This window comes from Protopterus annectens, chromosome 4.part0, assembly GCF_019279795.1.
Source record: "Protopterus annectens isolate FY-2018-M chromosome 4.part0, PAN1.0, whole genome shotgun sequence".
Taxonomy (NCBI): domain Eukaryota; kingdom Metazoa; phylum Chordata; order Ceratodontiformes; family Protopteridae; genus Protopterus; species Protopterus annectens.
In genome coordinates, this window is record NC_056733.1 from 895,576,029 (window position 1) to 895,599,297 (window position 23,269).

The 23,269-nt window shown below is 42.4% G+C and overlaps 1 protein-coding gene across 2 annotated transcripts in view; it reads right to left on the reverse strand.

Moving 5' to 3' along the window:
* The window catches only part of LOC122799654 (asialoglycoprotein receptor 2-like), a 308,957-nt gene that overhangs the window by 198,025 nt on the left and 87,663 nt on the right, over positions 1-23,269 (reverse strand). For both annotated transcript variants that reach the window (XM_044068857.1, XM_044068858.1), the window contains one exon: positions 10,581-10,689. In XM_044068857.1, the coding sequence (XP_043924792.1) occupies positions 10,581-10,674 (94 nt within the window). In that variant the 5' untranslated portion in view covers positions 10,675-10,689. The remainder of the gene's footprint in view (positions 1-10,580; positions 10,690-23,269) is intronic.

Sequence of the window (23,269 nt, forward strand, 5' to 3'; positions counted from 1 at the left end):
GGTAATCTCCAAACTCAGGACCCCACCCAGTTTGGGTTTGTAAAAGGCAGATCATGTCTCCTAAACCTGATAGACTTCTTTGAAGCAGTCACCAAAGCCGTAGATGAGGGTAAGGTGGTTCACACAGCCTATCTAGATCTTGCCAAGGCTTTTGACACCATCCCCCACTCTGGAATTATAGATAAACTCACTAAACTAGGTATAAATCCCTATGTCACAAGATGGGTTGCCAACTGGCTCACTGACAGAACCCACACTGTGAAAGTAGCAGACTCCAAATCCAGCTTCAGACCATTGACAAGTGGAGTACCACAGGGTTCAGTCCTGGGTCCTCTCCTGTTTGGTATCTACTTCTCTGACGTGCAGGCCAACACAGAAGGCCTTTGGCTAATGAAGTTTGCAGATGACTGCAAACTAGGAGCCATAATCAAAACTCCAAAAGATGTGGACATCCTACAAAAGGGCCTTGCTGAGACAGATGCCTGGTGTCAAAGCCATGGCCTCAAGCTCAATGCCAAAAAGTGCATTGTCATTCCTTTTGATAAAAACTCAGTACCCATGAACTACCACATAGGTGGTAGTCTACTTAACACCGAAAGTGTGATAAGAGACCTTGGGACACAGGTGGACAGTAGTCTCTCCTTTGATAATCACATCGCCACAGTAGTCAGGAAATCCTTCTATGTGGCACACCTCATCACAAAAGGTTTCTCATCCAGAAAAAAAGAGGTCATTGTTCCCCTCTACTTGTCACTCATTAGACCCATTATAGAGTACAATGCCCCTTTTGGTATGTACCTCACAAGACATCTACAATAACTGGAAAGGCCACAGACATACCTCACAAAGAGGATTACTGGCCTCAGAGAGATGCCCTATGCAGACCGTCTCAAAGAACTGCAGCTTTACTCCGTTGCATATCGCATACTCAGAGGCGATCTCTGCCTAACACACAAAGCTATGTCAAACACAGAGCTTTTAGACATGCTCCACTTAAAGAAATCCCAATCCCTACGAGCTACACGCTCTAGGGACCTAAATCTCATCAACAAAATAAACAGAACATGCTGGAGGGATACATTCCTGTCCCAGAGACTTCCCATTCTCTGGAACAAACTACCTATTTATATCAAACAAAGCTCCTCATTAGCACTGTTCAAGAAAAATCTTGATGATTGGATGGGAGATAGGAAATTCACCCCGGGGATCACTTCTGTGGCTCTGCTCGACAGTGGCACAGGAAAATAATTTTCTTGGGTGGCGAAAGCCAGGGTACATTTGGCTAGGCTTATATAGGCCCTAGGGCCAATAGCCTAGTACCTACCTATGAACCTATGAACCTATGAACCAAGCACTTGACCCCACCCAATTCAGATTTGTCAGGGGCAGATCTTACCTATTGAACCTAGATGACTCCTTTGAGACTGTCACCAAGGCCCTGGATGAGGGAAAGTCAGTAGATACAGCTTAACTTGATATGGCCAAGGCCTTTGACACAATCCCCCACTTGAGCATCATCAAAAAGCTAACACAGCTTGGTGTTAATCCCTATCTCTTCAGATGGGTGGCCAACTGGCTCACAGGTAGGACCCACAAGGTCAAAATAGGCACCACCACTTCTGAGAGTAGACCTTTCACTTGTGATGTTCCCCAGGGATCTGTCCTGGGACCCCTACTGTTTGGCATCTACTTCTCAGACGTCCAAGCAAAGATAAAGCACCTGTGGCTGACCAGGTTTGCAGATGACTGTAAGTAGGGTGCTGTCATTGACTCCCCAAATGATGTTGACATACTACAAGAGGGTCTCACAGCTACAAATAACTGGTGCCAAAGTCATGGCCTTAAGTTAAATGCAAAAAAAAATGTATTATCATTTCATTCGGCAAAAACATGGCCCCTACTGATTACCACATCAACGGCAACCACCCTAAGCACAAACTATGGTGAGAGACCAAGGTACTCAGGTTGACAACAATCTCACATTCGACCATCATGTGGTGGCAGTGGTCAGAAAAGCCTTTACTTGGTTCATCTCATAAGTAAAGGGATTGCATTCAGAAAAAAAGGAGGTTATTATCTCTGTGTACTCCTCCCTCACTAGACCTATAATTGAGTATAATGCCCCATTTGGTATGTAGCACTGTAAACACCTGCACCAACTAGAAAGGCCACAGAAATACCTGCCAAAGACAATCCATGGCCTCCAACACCTGTCCTATGTGGACAGGCTCAAATCACTGTCACTATACTTGATATCATACAGATTGCTCAGAGGTGGTCTGTGTCTCACCTATAAGGCAATATTGGACCCTGCCCTACTAGAGATGTTCCATATCCGTAAGTCTAACTCTTCGCGCATTACCCACTCGATAGACCTAAATCTAATATACAACATCAACAAAACCTGCTGGAGAGAGAGATTTGTCTCTCAGAGGCTGCTCCTTCTCTGGAATAGACTTCCCATACACATCAAACAGAGTAACTCGCTGATCCTCCTCAAGCGCAATTTTGATGAGTGGATGGGAAACCGCAAATTTGTCCCAGGGTTTCCACCTTTGTCCCTCACTGACAGGAACAAAGGGTGCTGACTGAAGTTTCTTTTTGGGGATAAACTCTTGGCTAGGCTTGTAAGGGCCCCAGGGTCATTAGCCTAGTAACCTCCTATGATCCTCATAGAATTCCATTGAATGCAAAGCCTGTTATTCTATTAATTTTCAGAGTATGTGAGAGCAATATTTCAGTCTGTCCCTGATTTTGAGAATATGTTCTTTTTCTTGTTTTTATTATTATTATTATTATATTATTATTATTATTATTATTATTATTATTATATTATTATTATTATATTATTATTATTATTCTTTTACTCAAAGGTTGACAGCTGTAAGGAGTACCTCTCAACTGTCCCTGATAGTGCCAAACATCTGATTGTGTGTCATTCTTTTGGTGTTACTTGTAAAAGTTGTTTTCCGGAAAATTGTTGGGGGTTGAAGTCACTAAATAATGTTAGACATTTGAGTTTCATTTCATATCTTTCAGAAAATGAATGCTATTGCAAAACTTGCTATTCTAGCACCTTTCTAAGCATGCAAGGGCAATGTTATAGTTGCTGTTTGCTCATTATCCTGGCACTGAACAATAAGACATGAACATAAATTATTTTTTCCTTGAAAGAAAAAAAAATATAAGACTAAATTTATTTTCTTAATCATGACTTTTCTTTATGGCATCATTGGATAAAAAACTTTAAAATGCACCTCAGAGTATGTAAAATGCCCATAGCTTCTGGGGTTAAGCCCCAAAGCCCCAGATTAATTCTCTTATTATTATACAGTTATTACTGTGCAGTCTTGGCCAATTCATGGGTGTTGAAATGCTACATGAAAAAGCAAAGAAAGACTAAGAATGAATGTTTTATTCCTAGTCATTACTTTTGTTCAGGTCATCACTGGATCAAAACGTGGGAGAACACTTTAAAATTCACTTCAGAGCATCTAAAAACATGGCTTCTGTAGGCCTAGTGGACCCCAAACCCCGGCTTATTGCACTTACTTTCTACACAGTTATTTCTGTGAAGCCTTGGCCCATTAGGGTGTATTTGAAAGGATGCAGAGTAAGACTGAATTTCTTCCTTTACTAATTTTTGCTCAGACCACCACTGGATCAAAAGATTGGGGGAAAAGCTCTAAAATTCATCTCAGAACATCTAGAAAATCATAGCTTCGGGGGGGGGGGTCTAGCAGCCCCCAGACCCCCAGCAATATTCACTTATTTTTCCCAAATGTATTTTGTAGCCTTGGCCAGTCAGGCTGTCTTGAAATGATCTAAGTAAATGCTGAATATTTTGACAAAGTAGGTGATCAAAACAAAGGAAAAAGGGTTAGCTAGATGGCACAGAGAGGTCAGAATGTGGGAACAGCAGTGGGAAATGTGAAAATGGAGGTGCCAGTGGGTAGCTCATTGCTTGGGGTACCATTTCTACCATACCCCTCAATCTCTTAGTGCAAGAAGTCTGGACAAAGCCTAAACTTATGGGTGGACAAAGATCAAAAAATGGAGACAGATTTAAAATATTGCCCTTATAAACTTAGAAAATTGCTAGAATAATAGAATTTGTATTAGCATGCATTTTCTGAAGGTTATGAAATCAGGAACTCAAGTGCATGTCATTATATTGTGACTTCAATCCTCAGTGATTGGCCAGAAAACCACTAATTTTACGGGGGACTAACCAAAAATATAAGGCAAAAATCTGGACATTCTGCAAAAATATGGACAGTTGAAAGTATGATTTCTGCTAAGGACAACCCTAAATATGTGCATACTTTATTTATTGCTATGAATAAGTTGATAAGTGAATTGTGCATATGTTTACCTATTCTGCATATTATTTGAGAGAGAATTATTTTAGCGTTAAATTTAAAAAGTAAATTGTTGTATAAGGAAACTGTGTTTATTTTAAAGTATGGAACACTGACACCTACTGTTCTAAATGTAGACTGTAACTGGAAAACTGTTGTTATAATTGTAGGGATTATTGGATTGGATGGTGCTTAACTGTTTTATTAATTGTGTCAGTTGATGTATGTATTTAATAATGGGCTCTAGATTTGTTTGATGACTCTTTAAAGGCAAGTGGGCTGAGCAGCTAGAGAGTTTTTATTGTTTTAATAAAATTTGTATTCACTGGCTTTGTGGTTGCTATCTTTTTCTGTTTGCTGTGGTTACAAATTATTTTAGCTTTTCCTGCATTTATGTGTTTTTGTGTGTATTTTATTTGCAAAGCTAGTTTTACTATGTACAGTAATTTTCACTTCTGTGAGTTATTCTGAGCTTGAATATGCATTTCTTTGTTTAGTGCATATATATGTGTGTGTGTGTGTGTGTGTGTGTGTGTGTGTGTGTGTGTGTGTGTGTGTGTGTGTGTGTGTGTGTGTGTGCATTATAACTGGGGTCTATATTAGAACATCGAAGTTTCAAAACTTCGAATGTTCTAATATTGAACCCTATTCAGCGAAAGCTGAAAATATCGAAGCAACAGAAAACCAAATTTTTTCCTAGGGAAAGAATTTGTTTGTCCGTTTCTGTTGCTTCGGTATTTTCAGCGATGTGGTGGAAAGTTACTGATCAGGTTCAGGTAAGTGTGCGATTGAGTGCGGGTTAGGGTAGTTAGGGTTAGGGTGCGGGTTAGGTATGTGTGCGATTGTATGGATGTGAGGGTTAGGGCGGGTTAGGTGAGTTAGGGTTATGGTGTGGGTTAGGTATGTATGTGATTGTGTGGACATGAGGGATAGGGTGTGTTAGGTGAGTTAGGGTTAGGGCATGGGTTAGGTATGTGTGTAATTGTGTAGACGTGAGGTTTAGGGTGAGGTAGGTGAGCTAGGGTTAGGGAGCGGGTCAGGTAAGTGTGCGATAGTGACGGACCTTAGGGTTAGGATTTGGGATAAGGTAAGTGGATAGTTAGTGGTGTGTGTATAGTTTAGTGTAGGGTTAGGTGTAAGATTTTAGGTGTATGTGTGTGGATTGCTGTTTGTTTGGTGTGCTTGTGTTGTGTGTATGTGTTTTGGAACAGCAAATTTTTCCCTAGGAAAAAATTTGCTGTTCTGTATGTTCAATGTTTTCAGCTTTTGCTGAATAGGGTCCAATATTAGAACATTCGAAGTTTTGAAACTTCGATGTTCTAATGTAGGCCCTTATAACTGCTGTACATACCCAGTGCATACCCAGATGATGTGATGGAAAGGAGCATTGTTTGAAGATAGAACATGTGAAATTCTTCCCTGCAGTTGTGACATGGTTATTGATTATATTCTGCTCACAAAGACATTAACAGTAATTGAATTACCATTCAATGATATTGTTCAATTTGTCTTCTTACTGTGATTTTCAGTTGTTCAGCCTGCACTTATCTTTCACTTTTTGTCTGCGCTGACCATGTGATCTAGCATGTCGAGTGGTAGATTACTGGCGTCCTCTCCAGTTCAGCTGGTTAATCTGGGTATCTTGAGACAATGCTACAATTGTCTCATGTACACAGACAACCCTCTCCTCCTCCCAACAAACACAAATACATGTGAGAGATGCAACTATATAGCCAAACTGGAGGCTGAACTCTCTCAACTCAGGGCTGGCATGATCAGACAGGAGGAGATGGTAACCACACACACAACAAACCCAGTCCCACATAGACCTACCACAACTGCAAACCAAACACATAAAAACACAAAGACATACTCGGAGGCTCTAATAAAAGACTTACCAAAACAACAGAGGCTCCCAAAGCAGACATCCAAAAATCCACCACCTCAAAACAAAACACATGCAACACATACTTCAATAAATCAGTGTGTCAACCAATCACAGCCCTTAAGGCCAAACACCATGCCTGATACACTAGTAATAGGTGACTCTATAGTCAGACACACTGATGTCACGCTTACCAGGCTGAACAAGGAGAGGGTGACTGTGAGCTGCCTATCGGGAGCTAGGATCCGCCACATAACACACGCACTCAGGTCACTCCAAAGCAAATACAAATATGAATCCATCATTGTCCATGCTGGCGTGAATGACCTGAGACATACCTCCCTGGACTACATGAAAAGAGACATATAGGAGCTCTCTGATTATGTAGCCCAGGCTGGTATGACCCTGACCCTGAGCAGCATCTAGCCCTCAACAAGAATGATGCCACAATATAAAGACAAGATGATCAGCTTTAATAATTGGCTCAAGTACTGGTGTCATTCTAAGTGGATCCAATGTCTGTCTGCCTGGGATGACATGTTGGACAAGCCACGCTGCTTCGCAAGGGACGGCTTGCACCTGTCACCACTGGGCTTCCAGATATTGGCCAAGGCTCTTGCCACCCCCATAGTGCCTTTTTTAGGCAAGGCTCAAAAGACAAACCCACCTCCTTAGAAAACAAAAATGAAAAAAACTAAGGGTAATGCTGCTCAACGCCAGAAGTCTAAATCTCAAGATGCAGGCACTCGATGCACTCCTCAGTATGGAGAACATCGATGTCTGTGCAGTAACTGAAACCTGGTTCAAGGCTCCTGAGAGCACCCCAGCGCTGCCAGGCTATACCTCGTATCATGCTTTTTGGCCCCAAAACCCGGGCCGAACCACAAAGGGAGGGGGAGTGTCCATATTCATCAAGGACACCCACACCTCCAGGTTAGTAGCAACACATGAAGCATCAGAGACCATACAGGTGCAACTAACCATAGGCAAAACTGCTATACAACTGGTAGCATGTTACAGACCACCCTCCCAATCTCAGGAACCCCACTCAGCCTTCCTGAAGACATTGAAGGATATGAATGTATCACAAAATACCATCATACTGGGAGACTTCAACTACCCAAACATAGATTGGGTACATTATTCTAGCCCTAACACCCTAGCCCAAAGGTTCCTGGAATTCATAAATTCATATGCACTGGAACAACTAGTCACCTCTCCCACTAGGGGAGATAATATACTAGACCTGATCATCACAAACATGGGGACAAAATGCTCCACACCAGAGGTATACCTCTCACTAGTGAGATCTGACCACAAACTAATCACCCTGGATATACATATCTCACCTCCACCCCCAGCACAAAAGACCACAGTGAAAAACTTCTCAAAAGCAGACTTCACTCTTCTTAAGACTGAGATGGTATCCTTTAAGCCCACTGGGCCAGTGGATACCACATCCCACAATGCTGAATCCTTCACAAATGCTTTCTATGGACATCTCCAAGAATGCATGGATCATGCAATCCCAAATAAAATCAAGTCCCTCTCCACCAAAGGCAAGCGTCCTGTCTGGTGGACCTCAGCCATTAACAAATGGTATAACAAAAGAAGGAAGCTACTGCACGACAGAGCAAAATCCCATAAAGGGAAGACATCTCTGATCAACATTAGCAGAAAACTATGTTCTCTCATAAAAACATCCAAGGCCAACTTTGAGAGAAAAATCGCTAAGGACACTAAAGATAACCACAAAGCCTTCTTCAGCTATGTTAGAAACCTGGGCGGTAACCCTCAGATATGCTCAGAGTTAGTTCACAACAACAAAAAATACACTGAACCCACAGATATTGCCAACATTCTGGCTGACAGGTTCAGTGCAAATTTCTCCCCTCCCTCACCCCCAAAAGAAGAAATGCTTATCCCAGCTGAATGTAATCTCCCTGTCATCTCAGATGTCCAAGTGAGAACCGCCCTCAACAAAGCTAAAACACAGCATCAATGGGACCTGACGGTATCCCGGGTTGCGTGCTACGTGAACTCCAAGAGGAGCTAAACCTGCACATAAAAATGCTATTTAACCTTAGCCTTACTACAGGATATGTACCTGAACACTGGCGTACAGCAACAGTGGTCCCACTCCACAAAGGGGGTACCTCTACAGACCCTGGGAACTACTGCCCCATAAGCTTAACCAGCCTGGTCTGCAAAGCTATGGAAAGAATCATTATGGAACTCATAAACAGAGACATAGGGGACCTACAGACACTTGACCCCACCCAGTTCGGCTTTGTAAAGGGCAGATCCTGCCTTTTGAACCTGGTTGACTTTTTTGAAACAGTCACTAGAGCCATTGATGAGGGCAAAGCAGTCCATACAGCCTACCTGGACTTGACTAAGGCCTTCGACACAATACCCCACTTAGGCATCATAGATAAGCTCACCAGCTTAAACGTAAACCCTTATGTCACTAGATGGGTTGCAAACTGGCTAAAGGACAGAACCCATAAAGTTAAAATCGCTGGAGCAATGTCAGACTCAAAGCCAGTCACAAGTGGTGTCCCACAGGGATCTGTCCTGGGACCCCTCTTGTTCGGCATTTATTTCTCAGATGTTAAAGCAAACATGGGAGGGTTGTGGCTGACAAAGTTCGCAGATGACTGCAAACTAGGCGCCATAGTCGATAAACCAGCGGACACATACACCCTACAAAAAGGCCTCACAGAAATGGACAAATGGTGCCGGAGTCACGGCCTTAAACTAAATGCCAAAAAATGTATAGTCATCCCCTTTGGGAAAAACAAAGTACCCACAAATTATCACATAGACAGCAACCCACTGAGTACGGAAAAAGTAATCAGAGACCTAGGGACCCAAGTCGACAGCGACCTCTCATTTGACACCCACGTTGCCAAAGTGGTTAGAAAAACATTCTACCTTGCACACCTCATCATGAAGGGATTCACATCCAGATCCAAGGATGTCATTGTGCCCCTATACTTCTCCCTCATCAGACCCATGATTGAGTACAATGCCCCATTTGGTATGTACCTCACCCGGCATTTGCAACAGCTGGAGAGACCACAAAAGTACCTCACCAAGAGGATCAAGGGTCTCCAACATATGTCTTATTCTGCCAGACTAAAGAAACTCCAGCTCTATTCAGTAGCATACCGCCTGCTCAGAGGTGATCTCTGCCTGACGTACAAGGCCATGTCCAATCAGGATGTGATGGACATGCTCCACCTCAAAAATTCCAAATCCATCAGGACCACGAGAGCTAAAGACTTAAACCTCGGCACAAGTATGAATAGGACATACTGGAGGGATAGATTCATAACCCAGAGGCTTCCCATACTTTGGAACAAGATCCCAGTTCATGTTAGGCAGAGCCCCTCACTGACTCTCTTCAAGAGAAATCTTGATGAGTGGATGGGAGATCGTAAGTTTACCCCAGGGGTCACATCTGTGTCACTGCTAGACAGGGCACAGTAAACTAATTCTATTATATAAGGGGGCCTTCATTGTGTCACTACTAGACAGAGGCACAGTATTCTTAATCTATTCTGTGCATTTTTGTGCATTTTTGTACCATTTCATGGGGTGGCGAAAGCCACATCACTATGGCTAGGCTTACAAATGCCCCAGGGCAGATAGCCTAGTACTAAATTATGAAACTATGATGGTTTGTCCACTTGTTGATCATGATAATGTGGCCCAACCAGACCTTGCTAAGCATTATATGTGGCCCCTGAACCTAAAAGGTTGGCTACCCCTGCACCAGATGAACATCTAACAGAGTAGAACATAAGGCACAGTGGATAAAAAAACATCCATTTAGCTGAGGGGCCTGATAAACTAGAAGGAGTGGACTGTCAAGAATTTAGGAAATAACTTGAAATGTGACAGGTCTGTAGGATCTGTGACTTAGAATAATGAGGACAAACATGATCTTTGTACCAGGCTCAGTGACAACAGCTCAGCAACCTAGAGAGATTGTTCCACAGTCTGAAACATTCTCAGTGAAAGAGTGTGTTTTAGCAGTGGTCTGGCAGCCAGAATAAATACTGAAAATAGACACTAAAAGGATCTTCATTGAGCAACATGTTTTTTTTTTCATTAGCACTGCAGAGCAGAGACCCTAGTTCTTCCCTTTAATAAGCAAACTTATGCAATACCCCCCCCCATGAGTGACAGCATATCAGACTCAGTGTACCAGCCTTGTGGTGTTAGTACAACCTCTTATACTTACTTAATACATCCGTGGAATGTTCCAGTTTTGTTGTATCAGCTAACATTTCTCATCCCATGTTGCAATAGCCAGGAATCCTTACCTTGCACCTCAAACACATCCAGTTTTGCCATGCCTGTATCTTCATTTACATTTTCCTGGTTGAATTTTCGGTACCCTTCCTCTTGCATCACCATTATTCCAGTTGGTCACTTGTGGGAACAAACAAACAGTATGTAAAATAAATAAATAAAACAAAATCAAATAATGGAGCACAAGTCACATTAACTATGCCATCATCGGCAACCACACTCATCTGTCCATCTGTCCATTCCTAACCAAATTCACTGAGCCATTACCAACAGCTGCAGTCATCCATCAGTTACCAGCCACAATCATTTACTCATCCCCAGCTACACTTACCTACCCTTAACCAGTAGTGGTCATCCAAACAATATCAACAATTATCCATCCACAACAATATCCACCCACTAGCAGTCACAGCCATCTATTACCTCATGCAGTCATCCATACATTACCAATTAGAGTTATCCACTCATTCCCAACAGTCACCCAGAAATTATTATCCATGGCCATCTCACTACTGCTAGCAGCTGCAGTCATCCAGCCATTACCAGAGCCTCTCAAGCAACCATTTAAAACGTTGTGACCCGCGAAGTCCAAGATGAAATTTCTTGGAATATTGAAATATTCCCTTTTCTCAGAGGTATGGTGATCTTGGAGTTGGTATATATACATTCATGGAGGTATGGGGGGTTCAGGAGAGCCTCCCCCGCTGCAAAACTAAATTTTAAGGAGAACACCAATTTACGAGATTCGCTCTTCTCCTCTGTTTTTGGTCTTATTTTTTTTTCAGCTTATCTGGACTCAGCATTTTGAGTACCGACATGTTAATAGGGAGACATCTACTCATCCAATCCTGCACAAAACTACAGTTATCTAGCCATAATCAGCAGTTACAGTCATACAGCCAACACCAACCAATTGTTCACCCAGCATCACCTCTCAAACAATTCACTGACTTTACATTAATATAAATGTGTTTCAAATAAAAGGAAAATTTTCAAAATGGCATTCAAAAACAATAGAAAACATTTATTGTGGTGGCAGTTCCCACACATTCATTATCAAGGACCTTTGCCTTTTGTACCCCTTGACATAGTGTAATCAACTCCAACATTACTTTTCTCTTGAGCTGTATCAGTGTCCCATCTGCAGTGAACTCAGTAGATGACACTACGTTTTGGCCAGTTGTGATTTATCAGATAACTGGTTACACAAAATGTCTGCTTACCCTATCAGCACCAACAGCCATCCAGTCTTTACCACTTGCCAGATACAGCTATCTGCCTTCACCAACAAATCACTTATCACCATCAAGCACCGTACACCCACCACCAGCTACCATATTCAACTGTCCACTTGTCAGCAACACAAACATCCATCATCAACATCCATGCTGTCATCACCAACTACTTCTATCCACCCATCTCTAACAGCCATCCATCCATAACTAACCACCAGACATAGCCATTCACACATCATCCATTACAGCAATTTACCAATCAAATGTAACCATCTATCACTAACAGCCATTGAGCTATCACCATCCACCAGGCAATAGAAATAACTGTCTACTCTTTAGCAACCAGAGCCATTCACACATCACTAACCAATAGATACAGCCATCCATCCATTACCAACCACAATATGTACCCATCTACCAATCGATGACCACCAGATGTAGTTATCTACCAATCACTGACCACCAGACAGCTATCCACAAATTACCTTCCACATTCCCCCTTGCAACAATGCAACCATCAATTACTGACCATCAGACACATCTATTCAACTATCCCCATCACCAACAACAGCCATAGTCTCATTATCAGCCATCATATGTGTGAAGATATGCAAAGGCTGCCAGCCTAGCCAGATAACATTTTGTAGATAATTCTGTCATTTGTAAATGTTAATATAAGCCACACGCTTGTAAATGGAAGAAAATGGTGTTAAATGTTAAATGTCAAAAAATGTAACAACAGTGCACTCTGCTGGAAGAAAGCTGATAAGTCAAGCCTTGTATAAATGTTTGATCTCAAACTCGGAGCCGTGATGTCTGAACCAGCAGATTCTTTCTATTGTTTTGAGTCCAGAGTTAATTGCTGGATTATATATATATATATATATATATATATATATATATATATATATATATATATATATAAAATGCCTTTAATTACTGTGGTTTCCTGACCAGGTACAAGATCAAAGCAACGTAAATCTGTTAGCCTGGGAAACCAGAGAATTGTTAAGACTGATGTAATCTAAAATGAGTCAGCAGGATGTATTATCAATTTAAAGGGCTTTCTTAGAGACAGAGGGAAAGTATTTTGCATTTATCTTCAGAAATAACCACGCACCAGAACTTGCTTTGCTCTGTCTGTATGTAAGTAGGATCTTAGACTTTAGTGTTTCTCTTAAGAAAGAAAATAGTAAGTTTAGACTAGCTTTTTTCAATATTGATATCAGAACTATTCTACTGTATTATTTTAAGCATTTTCCTATGATCTCTGAACCCTTGACTAGCACTGTGTAGTAAGAAGTATTGTCTTGTGTTTTTTATTATTTATTATTAAATATTTTTAAACCTTTCAACTGTGGCTGTTTTGTGTAGAGATAATTTAAGCTCTAGAGTACATTGCATGTATATAGTGATACTGTACAAAGCCACTCCAAGTAAGCCTTGCTGCTCAGTCACACTTACCATTTGGATAATAATATTGCACAGTACTAATTGGACACCCTTTGGTAAGGGCCTTTTTAGTAGCTGATAAGTAAGGATCCTGGTGGCAGTGATTACTACCTTATAGCCTGGACAGAAGAGGCACAGCTAGTGAACCTGTGCCAGCCTTCCCCAGGAGTGCCTGTGTAGTTATATATAAATCATATCTCCAAGTGTGTGTGTGTGTGTGTGTGTGTGTGTGTGTGTGTGTGTGTGTGCGCACGCACCGCGTGCGACAGCTACTTGGTCATTTACACAAAACACTGGTTGGACAGCGAGAGTGCTAGGAAGACTTGGCTTGGGAACCTGACTAAGGACCCCACAATATAGCTGTGCCAGTGAGTAGTCTTACTGGGGATCTGGAGAGAAAGGGAGAAATCAGCCCCAGACTGTCTGTGATCTCTGTGTGCTCTTAAGGGAAATTGTAATTTACTGTGTGTACTTGTTATCCTTCCCAATCTGGACGCCCCTCACTGGTGTTAGTGTTGGGGATTGAGGCTCTTTGATTGCTGGGCTAGTGCACGTGTGTCACATATTAATTAGTGACAGTGGTGGGATACCCACACCACTTATTAATTAGTTGGCAATTGGCCTGTAGTGGTGTGGTTATTGAATTACTGTAGCTTGTGTATAGTGATCACTGAAGGTGTTTTTGGACTCTAAATCAGCCATGCAGTGAATATTCAGAGTTCAGATCACAATTGTTTTATTTCTTTTGTTAGCTTAGTTAGTCAGGGAGAGAAGGCAAGCATGTCAGCAGAGGAATATGACAAGCTGACAAGGAGCCAGTTGGCTGAGATGTGCCAGGCTAGGGGACTGGTGCATGGAAACCTGACTAAGGCAGACATGATTGCAGTTTTAGTCACAGCTGCATCAGAAAACAGCAATCAGGATGATGATCAGACTGGCCGTGAAGATGTACAACACTCAGAGAATGGACAGCTCAACCTTTCTGCAGAGGACTTAAAAATCCATCTGGAGCTAAAGAGACTTGACTTGGAGGCCAGGCATTTGGAAACAGAAGCAGCAGAGAGACTGAGATGTCTACAGACTGAGGAGACTGAGAAACTGCTATGCCTGGAGGCTGAGGAAAAGGAGAGGCAGAGGCAGCATGAAAAGGAGATGCAGACTCTTTGCCAAAGTCATGAAGGTAATGGGGAAGGGATTAACTGGACCCCAGAAGCACAAAAGGTCAGTAAATTTCTTCCGCAGTTTACAGAGGACGATAATTTGATAGTTTCATTCATATGTTTGAGAGGGTATGTAAACAGTATGATGTTGACCAAAAGCTCTAGGTACAGTTCCTGACCCCCTTACTCCATGGTAAAGCTGTAACTGTGTTGTCTAAAATTTCTAATCATGAATATTTGGTTATACTGCAGTTAAGAATTGCTTGTTAGAATTTTTTAAGCTAACACTGGAAACTTATAGGAAAAAGTTTCATGAGCACAGATGCAAGGCAGAAGAAAGTGTGTGTGAATATGTTGCTGAACTGAGCACTTATTTTCATAGGTGGGTGAGTGCATGCCAGGTCACCACTTTTGAAGGGCTGGCAGACATTTTGGTGAGGGAACAAGCCCTTAGCACTTTGCCTGAGGACATGAGGATCTGGTTAGCTGATAGACAATGTGCTACTTCAGAGGAGTTGGGGAAGAAGGGAAACGTATACCTAGCAAGCAGGGCATACCTGCACAGGAAGGAGACCCCCCAGTACTGCTCATGGGTCTAAGGGAACCCATGGTGGGCAGCTCAGACTGCCCCAACAGAATCTGCCAGTAGTAGGGGAAATCACTACTCCAGGTACACGTCCAGGACCTGGGGTTAAATGTTTTTAATGCAACCAGTGGGGTTATGTGGCATGCAGATGTCCACGGAGGCAAGGTGGGGAACAAAATGTGAGAGAGCAAGTAAGTGGGAAAGACAAAATTCCAATAGTATGTTGTCTTGAGACAACAGGGGTACCAAAATGCCATCATACAGATGTCCTGATAGGGAAGGATTTTGATGTGGCAGTCTATGTGTTAATGCAGTTACATGCAGTCAGGCTTTGAGACAAGCATGTGGGTCTGGTAGCCTGGGGGAGACCCAGACAGACCGCATACTTGCAGCCAGGACTGGTGAGGTGGTTACTTCACAGAGGAAGCTACGCTGTAGCAGTGAGACTGAGGGTGAAACACAGCTGCTTGTGTGTACTGATGTTCCCTTGGACAGAGTGGCTGCAAAGGTAGAGGTGAGTAGTAGCACACAGGCTGACAGTCAGGCACAGCTGTCAGAGTATGCCAGACTTCCTATGGAAGGGGAGCTGGAAAGGGTTACAAAGAGAGAGAGTTGAGACGGGCTCAACTCTCAGACCCTAAATTGCAAGGCCTGAGCCAGGTAGCTAGGGAGGCACCTGATTCTCAAGGGAAGGGGGGATCTGTATACTGTGATAAAGGGTTACTGTATAGAGAGTGGAGGGCTAGAAGGTGAGAAGGTATAGCAGTTGGCCATGCCTAGAGCCTACCATCTGGTGTTTCTAGCCATAGCCCATGATATTTCCTTTGCAGGTCATATGGCATAAAACATACAAAGAGACGTATTATGCAGAACTTGTATTGGCCTGGAATTTCCAGAGATGTAATGGGGTATTGCAGGAACTGTGAGCAGTGCCAAAAGGTAGGCAAGGTAGGAGACAAGGTGAGAGCTCCTTTGATGCCTTTGCCTGTGATTGAGGAGCCATTTCAGAGGGTAGCTATGGATATTGTGGGTCCTCTGAGTACCCCAAGTTCCACAGGAGAAAAAGTATATCCTAGTGGTAGTAGATTATGCTACAAGATACCCTGAGAGGTAGTGGCTTTGCCCACCATTGAGGAGGAAAAGGTGGCAATGCTTTGTTAGAAATTTTCAGCAGGGTAGGTTTCCCAAAAGAAATACTGATCTGACAGAGGGGCCAATTTCATATCAGACCTGCTGGCTTGTCTGTAGATGTACTGTGGGGTGAAGCACCTGAAGACCACTCCTACCATCCCCAGACTAATGGTCTTGTTGAGAGGTTAATCTCTACAATCAAGTCCATGCTACGGCCATTTGCAGACCAGTTTAAGAGAGAGTGGGACAAATATTTGCCCCATCTGTTGTTTGCTTACAGAGAGGTTCCCCAGGAATCCACAGGTTTTTCACCCTTCGAGTTGCTGTATGGGCATAGGGTGAGGGGACCTCTAGATTTAATTTGTGATGAGTGGGAAGGTGAGTGTGAATCTCACAAAGAGTGTGTTGTGGCATATGTCCTAAACCTCAGGACAAGGTTCAGGGAACTCATGGGTGTGGCCCAGGAGAACTTGGCAAAAGCCCAAAACCAGAAAAAGGTATGGTATGACAGAAATGCTTGAGCTATAGAGTATGCTGTAGGGCAGCAGGTAATGGTTCTCATTCCTGTCAGACACAACAAGCTGCAAGCAGCTTGGGAGGGACCCTACAAGATGGTAAGAAAGGTAAGTGATGTTAACTACATGGTAGAACTGTTAGGCAGGAGGCAGGAGCACAAATTGTACCATGTTAACATGATGAAACCTTACCATGATAGGGAGGCCCTTGTGCTGAGTATTTGCAGTGGATTGCAGGAGGAGTCTGAGGGAGATCTGGTGACTGATCTCCTCAGTGAGGCTCGGACTGACACCTCAGTGGAAGGGGTAGCAATGCCCCAGCAGCTATCTCATACCCAGGTTCGAGAAATCCTAGCAGTGTTACAGGAGTGTGGGGAAATGTTCTGGTGCAGCACCAGGTGGATACAGGACCCCAAAGGCCTAATAGGCAGGCCCTTACAGGGTGCATGAGAGAATCAAACAGACTCTGAGGGAGGAGGAGGTACAGGAGATGTTGGAACTGGGGGTAATTCAAGAGTCCAACAGTCCCTGGGCCTCCCCAGTGGTGCTGGTGCCAAAGAAGGATGGCAGCACTAGGCTCAGTGTGGACTACAGGAAATTAAATAGTCACACAGAGTCAGATACTTACCCCATGCCTAGGACAGATGTGTCCTTAGAGCAGATGGGTGGGGCTAAGTATCTTACCACCATGGATCTTACCAAGGGTTACTGGCAAGTGCCCATGACTCCCAATTCTAGAGAGAAGTCAGCCTTTTGTGACTCCTTTTGGCTTGTATGAGTTCACAAAGATGCCCTTTGTAATGACAAATGCCTCAGCAACTTTCCAGAGGCTGATAGATCATATCCTAGCAGGAGCAGGAGGGTTAGCCCTTGCTTACCTAGATGATATTGCCATCTACAGTCATTCCTGGCATGAGCACCTTCAACATGTCATGGAGGGGCTGGGCAGACTACAGAGGGCAGGGTTGACCATTATGCCAAGCAAATGTCAGGTGGGTATGGCAGAGGCCTCCTTCCTGGGACACAGAGTGGGTAGTGGTAAGATCAAGCAAGAACCTGCCAAAGTGGAAGCCATTAAAGCATGGCCTGCACCTGTTACCAAAAAGCAGGTGAGACCATTCTTAGGGACAGCAGGGTACTACAGAAAGTTAGTCCCCAGTTATAGTGCCATAGCTGCTCCCCTCACAGACCTGACAAGGGAGAACAGGCCAGATAAGGTAGTGTGGACCCCAGTCTGTGAACAGGCATTCCAGAACCTTAAAGAAGCTTTGGGAGGACCTCCTGTGTTAGCCAGTTCAGATTACAGCAAAGAATTTGTTATGCAGATGGATGCTTTAAACCATGAGGTGGGGGCTGTACTTAGCCAGATTTCTTCAGTGGGAGAAGAGCACCCAGTAGTTTATCTCAGTCATAGGCTCCAACCCAGGGAGGAATGCTATGCAGTTGGAGAAAACAAATGTCTAGCCATAGTGTGGGCACTGCAGAAACTTCAGCCTTATCTGTATGGAAAAAAAATCACTGTAGTGATGGATCACAATCCCCTAACATGGTTAAACAGAGCCAGCCAGCAAAATGCCAAGTTGCTAAGATGGAGACTAGGGTTGCAAGCATATGATATGTCATTGCAGCACCGCAGTGGGAGTAGCAATGCCAACGCAGATGGGCTCTCATGACAGGGAATGGGGTAAGGTATACTCAGACAGACCTAACCCTCTGAAGCAACGTTTCTCAAGGGTCACTTGAAAAACTAGCTTGAGTTCTCCGGGGGGGGGGGGGGATATATGAAGATATGTGAAAGCTGCCAGTCTAGCCAGATAGAATTTTGTAAATAATTATGTCATTTGTAAATTTTAATATAAGCCACAGGCTTGTTCTCTTAAATGGAAGAAAATGGTGTTAAATGTTAAACGTCAAAAATGTAACAACAGTGCACTCTGCTGGAAGAAAGCTGATAAGTCAAGCCTTGTATAAATGTTTGATCTCAACCTCATAATGGTGATGTCTGAATCAGCAGATTCTTTCTATTGTTTTGAGACCAGAGTTAATTGCTAAATTTTACATATAGAATGTCTTTAATTACTGTGGTTTCCTGACCAGGTGCAAGATCAAAGCAATGTAAATGTAGAGTTTCTGTTAGCCTGGGAAACCAGAGAATTGTTAAGAATGATGTAATCTAAAATGAGTCGGCAGGATGTATTATCAATTTAATGGACTTTCTCAGAGATAGAGAGAGAGCATTTTGTATTTGTCTTCAGAACTGACCACTCACCAGCACTTGCTTTGCTCTATCTGCATGTAAGTAGGATCTTAGACTTTAGTGTTCTTCTTAAGAAATAGATAGAAAATAGTAAGTTTAGACTAGCTGTTTTCCATATTAATTTCAGAACTCTTCTACTGCATTATTTTAAGCATTTTCCTGTGATCTCTGAACTCTTGACTAGCACTGTGTAGTAAGAAGTATTGTCTTGTGTTTTTTTATTATTTATTATTATATATTTTTAAACCTTTCAACTGTGGCTATTTTGTGTAGAGATAATTTAAGCTGTAGAGTACATTGCATGTATATGGTGATACTGTACAAAGCCACTCCAAGTAAGCCTTGCTGCTCAGTCACACTTACAATTTGGATAATTATATTGCACAATAATAATTGGACACCCTTTGGTAAGGGCCTTTTTAGTAGCTGATAAGTAAGGGTCCTGGTGGCAGTGATTACTACCTTATAGCCTGGACAGAAGGGGCACAGCTAGTGAACCTGTGCCAGCTTTCCCCAGGAGTGCCTGTGTGGTTGTATATAAATCATATCTCCAAGGGTGTGTGTGTGTGTGTGTGTGTGTGTGTGTGTGTGTGTGTGTGTGTGTGTGTGTGTGTGTGTGTGTGTGTGTGTTTGTGTGTGTGTCAGCTACTTGGGCAGGGACATGAAACACTGTTTGGACAGAGAGAGTGCTAGGAGGACTTGGCTTGGGACCATGGCTATGGACCCCACTTTATAGCTGTGCCAGTGGAGAGTCTTACTGGGGATCTGGAGAGAAAGGGAGAAACCAGCCCCAGACTGACTGTGATCTCTGTATGCTCTTAAGGGAAATTGTAATTTACTGTGTGTACTTGTTATCCTTCCCAATGTGGACGCCCCTCACTGGTGTTAGTGGTGGGGATTGAGGCTCCTTGATTGCTGGACCAGCGCACGGGCATCACAACATGTATCCATCCATCACTGGACACATCCACTCACTCATCATCAGCCACCAGATGCCATCATCTGCCCATAGTCAACAGCTATATGTAGCCATCTACCTTACCACCAACAAGCACTGACTTATCAAAAGCAATAGCCATAGATACATAGGTACTCACAAGGCTACTGATCTGTGAGGATCTTAAGAAGTCTAGTCATTTTTGGCCCTTGTGTTTTGTGTATGAGTAACCCAGAGACAGAAAAAAATAAGGACATGTTGAGACATTTACTTGTTGCTCTTATCACTGATGGACATGGGTGCTAAGCCAGGGGTAAAGCTGTGGTATCCATCCATCAGTTGATCACCAGACATCTACTTACTGTTAACCACCAGATGCAGCCATCCATCACTGGCCACCAGACATGACTATTCACCAACCATGAACTACAGCCATTCATTCACTCATTATCATCTGCAGCCATCTAACCGTCCCTAGATACAGCCATGCACTTACTGGCAATCACCATATGCAGCCATCTACAGATCACTAACTACTAGACAGATCCAGATGCATCCATCTTTTAATTACCAACCATCAGACATAATCATGCACATATTACTGTCAACAGCGATTCTCCCATGAACAACCTCCAGTCACATCTATCCACCGATCTCCAACCATCAGAAACAAATATATGCCCATCATCAACCACACATCCATCCATGCCTAATCACCAGATTTAGGCATCAGCTTGTGCCAACCACCAGAGGCATCCATCTGTCCATTATCAGCCACCAGGCACAGCCATACACTATCTCCAAATCTCTGTATCCAAGCATTCACCCAGGCACTGCCATCCATGCATCCATCTATCTGTCCATTCATCCATCCCAAACCTGACTTTAAACAGGGCAGTATTAGAAGCTTCCTTATTTTACTTTATTTTATTTTTTTGCTTATTTATTACTGCATTTTTAAATCAGAAAAAAAGGTGTTTCTGACCTAACTTCAGGAAGTTACAAGTACTTACCAGTTAATTACTGAGCTAGCCTAGAAAGGCTGCAATCCCTGTCTCAGTAGCTCATATGGAAACTGTGTGATATACATAGCATTGTTTCTGTGATGGAAGGTAATATATAGGTTACCTAGGCCATATGTTGGCGCCGTGATCCTGTATATCATGTTTCTCAACTTGACCTCACCTGTAATGAAAGGCTCCCTTTTGTTACTAGAGATAATGCATATTATGATCTAGGATGCACAGATGCATGCACTTCTAAATTCTGAAGTGCCCCAATTCCATATATGTGCTGTACTTTTGCTTGCACTTTTTAGGGGGTTAAATAGTTTCTTGGGTTTTGGCTGCTAGTATGTTGGTTTTAAGTATGCAGTTTTTTTCTAATGCAGTTCTCTTGCATTTTATCCTTAGTAACATTGTTTTGAAATTTCTTTTCATTTACTCACTTTTCTACTTCTTTCACTGGTTTCCTTACAGATATTTTTTCCTCCCCACAACTGGCCATCAGATACCACCAGCTCTTCCCTTTTTTCACTGGGTCTGCTGGACCTGCTTTATCCTCCCCCTGACTCAACCTGACCCCTACCTGAGGCACGTGAGGAGATCGTGGATGCTGGTGCAGTGCTCTACTGCTGCTGTGGAGTGGGCCTTAACTCCATCCCCTATTGGCAGCCTTGCCAGATCTGTAATCGTTACCCTCATGAGGCAAGCGAATGCTTCTATGCATGTGTAACCTTTTAACGAAGCAGCTCTCTGCTCATGCAGCATGGAGTTAAGCAGACTCGTACTCTGAATATTGCAGTGGGCCTAGGTTGCCTCCCTCTCCCTAGGGTGGGTGAGCTAACAGGGTCTATATTAGAACCTCAAAGTTTCAAAACTTCGAATGTTCTAATATCGAACCCTATTCAGCGAAAGCTGAAAATATCGAAGCAACAGAAAATGATTTTTTCCTAGGGAAAGAATTTGGTTGTCCGTTTCTGTTGCTTCGGTATTTTCAGCGCTGTGGTGGAAAGTTACGGGTTGGGTTCAGGTAAGTGTGTGATTGAGTGCGGGTTAGGGTGTGGGTTTGGTATGTGTGTGATTGTGTGGACGTGAGGGTTAGGGCGGGGTAGGTGAGTTAGGGTTAGGGTGTGGGTCAGGTAAGTGTGCGATAGTGATGGACCTTAGGGTTAGGGGTTGGGTTAAGGTAAGTGGATAGTTAGTGGTGTGTGTGTATAGTTTAGTGTAGGGTTAGGTGTATGTGTGTGGATTGCTGTTTGTTTGGTGTGCTTGTGTTGTGTGTATGTGTTTTGGAACAGCAAACTTTTTCCCTAGGAAAAAATTAGGTGTTCTGTATGTTTGATGTTTTCAGCTTTCGCTGAATAGGGTTCGATATTAGAACGTTTGAAGTTTTGAAACTTCGATGTTCTAATATAGACCCGAGCTAACATTGGCAACTCACTTCCCCCCTCCCCCACAGCCCCTCCAGGGCTTGTAAGAACTATACCAAGAACCGAATGCTCACCAACAGTATACAAGAGGAGAAGTTAGCACGAATCAATGTGGAGATGTTGTATCCAAAACCAAATTCGAACCACAAATTACAGATGTGCTGAAACGAGGCCAATAAACGCTCCAAAAGTACGACAAGTCTCCACGGACATCTTCAGAACACTGTAGCGTAACAAACCACATGCTTAAATAATCACCTTAATCCCATTAAACAACCTGTCACCTGCTTGATTGCGTAATGAGATAAATGAATACTTAATTAAATTGAAATAAAATGAAATTTAAAATTTAAAATTTTTTAAAACAAGCATGGACAAAATAGATAGACCTTGAGGTTTTAAATTACACATAAGATATACATAAACAATGCCTCGTATAGCAAAATATATCTACTGTATATAATTAAATCAATGAACCACGTGTGTAAATATGTATATATATAAAAATATATGTCTTGAAATTGAAAATACATTTAAATGCATATAAAGATATAAATGTAAATATAAATATAATGATTAATAAATATAAATAATTGAATAAAACACTAGTGTAATGTAAACATGTAAATATTTATACAGAGAGGTGTTAATAATAAATAAATAAATAAATAAATATATATCTCGTCTTAATGTACTTATGCATTTATTAAATATGTTGAAAAATATAAAATCAATAAAATGACCGTATTGTGAACATATGAATGTATCCTGTGCAGATGTATCATATCCAATATAAATTGATAAAAATTAATATAATATTTAAATACATGAATATATGTCAATATACCATTTTAACTACCTTTAATATTGTGTAACCATAATATGGGTTTTATGCTAATATATTCATTCAACCCAGGATACTGGTGGGCATTCAATAAAATTTGCATTCTTAACTCCATTGTGTCAAGGTTAAATTTGGTAACTTTACCTTGCTGA